This window comes from Micromesistius poutassou, assembly GCF_964030765.1.
Source record: "Micromesistius poutassou genome assembly, contig: SCAFFOLD_323, whole genome shotgun sequence".
Classification (NCBI taxonomy): Eukaryota; Metazoa; Chordata; class Actinopteri; order Gadiformes; family Gadidae; genus Micromesistius; species Micromesistius poutassou.
Genome location: NW_028177876.1, coordinates 45,001 through 53,802, shown reverse-complemented (window position 1 = coordinate 53,802; position 8,802 = coordinate 45,001). Strand labels below are relative to the sequence as shown.

General features: G+C 43.4%; 1 protein-coding gene across 1 annotated transcript; it reads right to left on the bottom strand.

Annotated features, from left to right (window-relative positions):
* Positions 1-1,604: 1,604 nt before the first annotated feature.
* On the bottom strand, positions 1,605-8,669 carry LOC311374976 (uncharacterized protein; the record flags this gene model as incomplete). Its single annotated transcript, XM_084490698.1, has 9 exons — positions 1,605-2,158; positions 2,569-2,877; positions 3,394-3,551; positions 3,653-3,753; positions 3,941-4,083; positions 4,383-4,433; positions 6,072-6,143; positions 7,544-7,696; positions 8,579-8,669. 9 exons carry the CDS (start codon positions 8,667-8,669, stop codon positions 1,605-1,607), a joined length of 1,632 nt encoding a protein of 543 aa, XP_084346824.1.
* Between the last annotated feature and the right edge of the window lie 133 nt (positions 8,670-8,802).

Sequence of the window (8,802 nt, the reverse complement as noted above, 5' to 3'; positions counted from 1 at the left end):
TCAGTTGGATCCACTGAGTTGTTTATTAAAATTATGCTTCATTAACAAATGCAACAGAAAAATAGTCCCTTACATGTACACAATAAACACAAGGACTGAAACAATAGAAGCTGCAGACTTTACTAATCATAAACAGGTGTGCACGTATCTTTAATAACTGAACATGTTCTGCTGCCGTTTGGTTCCCAACAGAACACCAGGAATCAATACTCAGTTTAAAGTCATTTACAACACAGACCTCCTGGTTATTATGAATGAAATATAAAATCTGCTTTAAATCAGGTTCCTTTGGCAGCGAGCTGCTCTATTCACACTAACACTGAAGTAATGCATACTAGCCTTTCATGGCTCACAGTAAAACAAACAATCTCTCTTAACCTCTTGTTGTTCCTAAGGTCAGTCTTAAACTGCAAAAGACCCGCCTTCTTTGCTGAAGGTCTAGTCAGTGTGTCTGACAGACACGGTCATAGCACTAGAGGAGCAAGTAAAGGACAGCTAGCTTTACCCAGACCGAGGTCCAATCTACTGAAAAATACCATCATTTACACAACTATTTCATTATGGAATGAACGACCAAAAAAACATACGTTCTAGCAAAAATAGCAAATACAACTTTAAAAAGTCTGCAAAAAAATCATGTGGTCCATAATGTATATACATTTTTAATGTTGTCATTTCTTTTTGTAGCCTTCATATCTTTTTTTAACTTTTTTGTTTGTCTATTTTTATTTTAGTTTGACATAAGGTCAAACAAGTGATTGTCTGTTGTCTATATTTGATGTTTGGGACCCAGGAAGACTAGCTCTCTCTCTGGTGTGTGGCTAAGGGGGATCCTAATGAATCTAATCTAATCTAAATCATCCTTGTTAGGATTAGGACAAAAGTGATGATCAGAGCCCTGGAGAATAAAATATGTTAATGTATGAAAATGGACAAATATTGTAGCATAAAAAAAACATGTGATTTACCATCAATAGGTATTTAATATACAGTACATTTCAAATTAAAAATGAAATCTTAATAAAACCTGCTCAGGTAACCCTATGGAAGATCTTAAAAGTCTCTTCCTTTCATGGTTTACCAGCATCAACTTTTAGGAAGCCCCATAAAAAGGAGGGGGAGACGGGGGGGAGGAGGGGAGAGAGAGAGAGAGAGAGAGAGAGAGAGAGCGAGAGAGAGAGAGAGAGACTATAACTGCCACAGAAACTACAAAAAAGGCCTCCAAAGCTCCGGCCCCGGACGAAAACAACTTCCTGTGTGTGTGTGTGCGCCCGTCCTCCGCCCTTTTTTTTTTTTTCTACAACCGGCACAGAGACGCTGAGTCACCCTCCGGCCTCCACACCCCCCCGTCGTGCTCGCCCGCACGACGACGGACACACACCCTCACCATGTGTGTGTGTGCGTCGTCGTCCGGGTGTGTGTGTGTGTGTGTGTGTGTGCTTACGTGTATGTGTGTATGTGTGTAGATGCGTGTGTGTGCGCCCCCCCCGTCCGACCGCTTTTTTTTTTTCTACAACCGACGACGGGTGTCTGTCTGTCTGTCTGCGTGCGTGTGCGCGCACGCGCGCGCGAGCACCCATCCGCCCGTCTGCCATTTTTTCTTTCTACAACCGACACAGAGACACTGAGGATCCCTCCCCCAATACCCTAAACACAGGGAGGAGGTCCTCCTGGGTGAAGGTGGACCTGAAGGTGTGGATGTGTGTCAGTGTGTCTGAGGACCCTCCTACACCTCGGGACACTCTGTAGAAGGACAGAGTGCCAGCAGGCCGGTCCAGATACACTCCTACTCTGGTAGAGCCAGCGGGGGGGAGACGTATGTCTGTCTGTCTACCGTTGTACCGGGCAGAGTAAAAACCATCACGACAAACAAGACTCCAGGACTTGTTGTTCCATCCAAGCAGGCTGTCATAACCCCCTCCTCTCCTTGTGATTCCTCTGTATGTCACTCCTATAACAACATCTCCTTTCCTCTCTACCTCCCAGTAACAGCGGCCACTCAGAGCCTCTCTACACAACACCTGGGGCCAGGAGTCAAATCTCTCTGGGTGATCCGGATACGACTGGTACTCTCCAACCCGCGTCACCTTTCTGTTGTCCTCAGACAGAGAGAGTCCTCTGTGGGTTGTGTTTGGGTCCAGTGTGAGTTCACAGGCATCTGACGGGAGAACAAGACATGATATTATTCATAATTCCCGAGATATTCCAGGTTATTCGCCCAAAATCCCCCCATTCATTCTCATTGGAAAATTTAAAAAATGCTGATTCATGCTTGAGCCCCCACGACCCGACCCGACCCCGGATAAGCGGATGAGGATTTGTTTTCAGTTGGTATATATATATATATACACACATATATACATACATACATACATACATACATACATACATACATACATACATACATACATACATACATACATATATACATATTATTTTGTATACGTGTATATATATACACATACATTTATGAATATATATATATATATATATATATATATACACACCTCAACAACAACGTTATAAATACATCAACAACAAACATCTCTCCTTGGATCCAGATCTTACCAAAGACAAGCAGCTCAGCGGTGTGATTGGCCGTGCCAGCGCTGTTGCTCGCCACGCAGCAGACCGTGTTCACGCCATACCTCACCCCTCTGACGAAGAGGAACCCCCTCTCCACCCAGGCCTCTGATTGGTCGTCTGTGCCGTTCCTCTCCAGGGGCCTGCCGTTGTGGAGCCACTCGACGGTGGGCTCCGGCGTGCCACTGGCATCGCAGGTGTAGCGGGCCGTTTGGCCCACGGGCAACACCTGGGTAGTGGAGTGGAACTTTGTGATGCTGGGGGCCTCCTCCTCCTCCGTGGGCATCACTGAACCTGAAGAAACCAGGAGGAGAGGAGTGAACGTTTACAACACGTATCTAGAGATGCACCATCAGACACTCCCTTCACTCTCTCCTAATACAGGTCCACAGTAGACCACAATAGAAACCTGACTTTAGTAGCCCACAGTAGAAACATGGCCCTAGTAGACCACAATAGAAACATGGTCTTAGTAGACCACAATATAAACCTGACTTTAGTAGCCCACAGTAGAAACATGACCTTAATAGACCACAATAGAAACATGGACTTAGTAGACCACAATAGAAACATGACCTTAGTAGACCACAATATAAACATGACCTTAGTAGACCACAATAGAGACATGGCATTAGTAGACCACAATAGAAACATGGCATTAGTAGACCACAATAGAAACCTGACCTTAGTAGACCTAAACACACCCAACCACCTTTCCAGTCATAAAGAGTATATTTACTGTGTCTACGGCACAGAGAACAGAAAGGAGGAACCGTTCTCCACTCATGAACACAAACAAAGTCTACGGACCCTCTTTCTCCAGCTCAGCCTCCAGATGATCCAGGTCCACGGCCTTCTCACAGATCCAGTGGTGCAGTCTGTCACACGGTTGTCTGGACCAGCCGTCCTCCCCTGTTACGACACAGACTTCTGCTCCGCTGTCATCGCCTGGTTTAGCGCGTCTCAAACTGAGAACCACAAGGAGGAGACAGTGGAGCCCAGTGTTGAGGTGAGGTCACTCTGTCACTCTCAGAGAAGAGATGCTGCTGAACAGAGTCATCAGCCTTACCTTGAGGTCATGGGGGTACCATCCACCCACTTGAAGGTCCCCTTTGTGTCTCTACTGCTCAGTCCAATCCAGGAACGCTCAAACATTCTGCTGAGAAACGCCTGTTTCCAAAGGTAATAGCATCTGTTGTCATGACAACACAGCTGAACACACACACACATGCAATCTCTCTCTCTCTCACACACACTCACACAATGTCTCTCTCTCTCACACACACTCACACAATGTCTCTCTCTCTCACACACACTCACACAATGTCTCTCCCCACACACACACACACACACACACCTGTTCTTCTCTGCTGTTGATAACCACCAGGTCTGCATTTCTCCGCAGACAGTCTTCTCTACTGGCCTTCCAGCTCTTCTTAGTGGTAGACATAAGGTAGAAACTCTGGTCGTAAAACATCCAGCCCTGAAGCGCCAATTCATCTGTTGAATGTAAAAGAAAATCCTTAACAAACACAGAACTGCTTATCTTACCGTCTTCATTACTGACACACAACCCTGAGACCTGACCTTAACAGACCACAATAGAAGCACAACCTTAATAGACATCAATAGAAGCATGACCCTAATAGACGACAATAGAAAAATGTCTTTAGTAGACCACATTTATTTGGTGGTAGTTTAACACGGTCTATGCTCTGTTAGCCTGACAATATAAAATGTGAAGTTATAATGAAGAGGGGATGTTCAGATTGATGTAATAACTTGGATAAAACCCTCACCGAGTTCATCCAGTAAGCGCTCTCTCCCCTCCTTCCAAGGTGACGGTGTGTCTAGGACAGGACAGAGGAGTACAGAAGGAATGAGCTCTAAAACAGAACGACATCGTCTCTAAACGTCACAGGACCCACAGCCAACCAAACACAAAGTCCATCCCCCCTGAAAGAGAACATGACATATTATTAATATTAATACCAATTAAAATAACAATAACTATAATTATCAATATCATTATCGTTGCTATTGTTACAATCATTCATATTATTAACACAAATTCTAACAAAAACAATAATGATCATTATCATTGCTATTATTACAATCATTAATATGATTATAACTGTTATTATTCTAACTAGTCCGCGTTGCGCTCAACCTCTAGGTGGACTTAAACCCAGAGCTATAACGTGGAATCCCTGGTCGATAATGTAACACATTTCTGAGCGCATAATATAATAACATGAATAGTGAATATACTCTCCTGAACTCTGGAAGGAGATATAGGCTTCCCTTGTGCAGGCACAATCGATACAAACATTCCTTTGTGCCTGTATCAACCAAGCTTCTCAACAGCAGGAAATGATTGCGATGTCTCTGTATATGCATACGAACATAGGCTATGTGTATATGGAAATGAATGTATTATGAGTCAAACTATGGACATATGTGAGTGAATTGATTAATGTATGCTTGAGGTTATGTGATGCTGATATGAATGTATATTTATGATTACAGTTAGAGTAGCAGTGTGGATGCATGTGAATGACGTTCATGTCGGCTTGCTGCATGTGCAGGATTGTCCAGTGGTCTGTTTACTCCACCAGTTTTCTAACTTGATGTTCTTTTTGTACTGTATGTGTTTTTATGTATGCAACATGTTCCCTGTCTCCACGACAAATTTCTCCCTGGTGGAGACTAATAAACTAACCTAACCTAACCTAACCTAACATTTTACCGATAATGTTACAACGTATAACATATTGGTTCACCTGTTACATAATGCAGCAAGCATAATCATTTTCTCCTTACGCTATGAAGCAAGCATATGTGCAGTGTATATACCGCGTGTGTGCAGTGTGTGTATGAGCGTGCATGTGTGTGCATGTGTGTGTGGTGTGTGTGTATGCGGTGTGTGTGTATGCGGTGTATGTGTGCGTTCGCACGTGGTGTGTGTGTGTGTGTGTGTGTGTGCATGTGTGTGCGGTGTGTGTGTGTGTGTGTGTGTGTGTGTGTGTGTGTGTGTGTGTGTATGCAGTGTGTGTGTATGCGGTGTCCTGTGCTGCCTTTGTCTTGTAACGTGTGTGTTCGTGCACATGTGTGTGTGTGTGGTGTGTGCGTGCATGTGTGTGTGTGAGTGCGTGTGCATGTGTGCGGTGCATGTGTGCGTTTGCACGTGTGTGTGTGTATGTGTGTGTGTGTGTGTGTGTATGTGCATGCGTGCGTGTGGTGTATGTGTGCGTGTGTGTGTGTGTGTGTGTGTGTGAGCTGCAGGCTGCTTGGCACATGCGCGTTGACCAACTGTGCAGAGCAACTTGTCCGACAGGCCTGCTGTTACATAGTAGTAAGATCATTCATATTATTAACACTAATTCTAACAAAAACAATAATTATCATTATCATTGCTATTACTACAATCATTAATATGATCATAACTGTATTGTAATTATATTCAGGATGATATGATTCAGACTCACTGAAGCGCAGGGAGATGAGGAGAATACTCAGCAGTCCGATGCTCACAACGACAGCGATGTGCAACCATAGAACTGTTCAGGAGTAGGACACACACACACACACACACACACACACACACACACACACACACACACACACACACACACACACACACACACACACACACACACACACACACACACACACACACACACACACACACACACACACGGTCACTTTGGCTACATGTTTTATTTTGGATCATTTTTTCGGACTGGATTATTTCTTTTAAATTCTCTAAAAAGGGGCACCTACCAAATCTTCTCTTCCTGGTCTCCCTCCGGTCCAAAGACGTGTCCTCAGGTTCCTCAGAGGGTCCAGGGTCCGGTTCAGACATAGTGACCATGGTTACTCTCTGATGGCCTTCACTGCTTCTGAACCTAGCCTCCATCTTTGCTCTATCAGCTGGAAAAAAACACATAACGTGTTTTAATTCTCAATTACGTGTTGCGAAATGTTTTTCTTCAACGCTTATCTGATGTCTTTTGACACACACTCACTGATGCACTCAAGCGCACACACACGGACACACAGAGTATGTTCATACATATATTCATACTGCGTGGCCATCATTCACAGTCCAGACAGTCTCCCTACGGTCTGCAGAACCCCCCCCCGTCTTTAAGAAACACCTGAAGACCTCTACTGAGAACAGCTCAGTAAGTGATGACTGCTACTGTGGCTCTCAGGTTGAGTTTAGAACACACTTAAGCACAACAAGTACTGGTCTCTAGAATGCATACGTATACGTTATTATTCCCTCATTATTGATATATACACATGCATAGTTATAGAGCAATACACAAAGAAATACATACACACACAGTAATCAAGGGGAGACAACATGTGGCCTGCGTGTCACCAGGGTCTTTCACAACGGCACACATAGAAAATATGAGGATATATATTGTGGGATAGTTTGAGATATGTTCATATTAATGACAAACTTGATATAATTCTGTTAAATTCATAAGTACACCTGATATCACTTCAGTTAAATGAGTAGCCATTATTAAAACACAAAATTGTTGATGGAATAAACCATGGTCACTCTAATGTCACGTTGCACTACCATTCATAATAAGTAATGAAAAAACTAAACTTGTGTTCGGCTCTAAAGTTACTCTGCACTCTGTTCCACGTATATAACGAACATATATCATGAAACACACAACTACTTGAGATGCCTATCAGTAGTCCGTAACTCACGGGCGTAGTCACACGTCAAGTAAGGTAACAAAAAAAAAGGGTTTTGTCTAGAACACACACATGTCGTTATTTAGGAGAATAAATCTGTCTCTACGGTCGCTGGTTCATCAGGTCGGTCACTCTGAATTAAAACGTTTGCTAAACGTGAATCTAAAATGCATGCAGATGAAAAAACATTGTTTACTGGATTATTTATTTTAAATCCTCTAAAAAGGGCACCTACCAAATCTTCTCTTCCTGGTCTTCTTCTCCCGGTCCAAAGACGTGTCCTCAGGTTCCTCAGAGGGTCCAGGGTCCGTTTCAGAGATGGTGACCATGGTTACTCTCTCATGGCTTCCACTGCTTCTGAACTTAGCCTTCTTCTTTGCTCCATCAGCTGGAAAAACCACATGATGTGTTTTAATTCTCAATTAAGTGTTGCGAAATGTTTTTCTTCAACGCTTATCTGATGTCCTCTTTTGACACACAGACTCACTGATGCACTCAAGCGCACATACACGGACACACAGAGTATGTTCATACATATATTCATACTGCGTGGCCATCATTCACAGTCCAGACAGTCTCCCTACGGTCTGCAGAATCCCCCCCCGTCTTTAAGAAACACCTGAAGACCTCTACTGAGAACAGCTCAGTAAGTGATGACTGCTACTGTGGCTCTTGTGTTGAGTTTAGAACACACTTAAGCACAACAAGTACTGGTCTCTAGCATGCATACGTATACGTTATTATTCCCTCATTATTGATATATACACACGCATAGCTATAGAGTAATACACACAGAAATACATACATACACACATGTGGCCTGCGTGTCACCATGGTCTTTCACAACGGCACACACAGACAATATGAGGACATGTATTGTGGGATAGTTTGAGATATGTTCATATTAATGACAAACTTGATATAATTATGTTAAATTCACTTGTGTTCGGCTCCCTAAAGTTACTCTGCACTCTGTTCCACGTATATAACGAACATATATCATGAAACACACAACTACTTGAGATGCCTATCAGTAGTCCGTAACTCACGGGCGTAGTCACAAGTCAAGTAAGGTAACAAAAAAAAAGGGTTTTGTCTAGAACACACACATGTCGTTATTTAGGAGAATAAATCTGTCTCTACGGTCGCTGGTTCATCAGGTCGGTCACTCTGAATTAAAACGTTTGCTAAACGTGAATCTAAAATGCATGCAGATGAAAACATTGTTTACTGGATTAGTTATTTTGAATCCTCTAAAAAGGGCACCTACCAAATCTTCTCTTCCTGGTCTGTCTCCGGTTCAACGACGTGTCCTCAGGTTCCTCAGAGGGTCCAGGGTCCGGTTCAGCGATGGTGTCCATGGTTCCTCTCTGACAGCTCTCACTGGTTCTGCTCTCAAGGGTTCAGCTCCGCTATTTCAGCTGGAGAAACCACGTCACAGGTTTGAATTCTGACCAATCGTCAGCTTGCAATCTGATATCAGTGTTGCAAAAT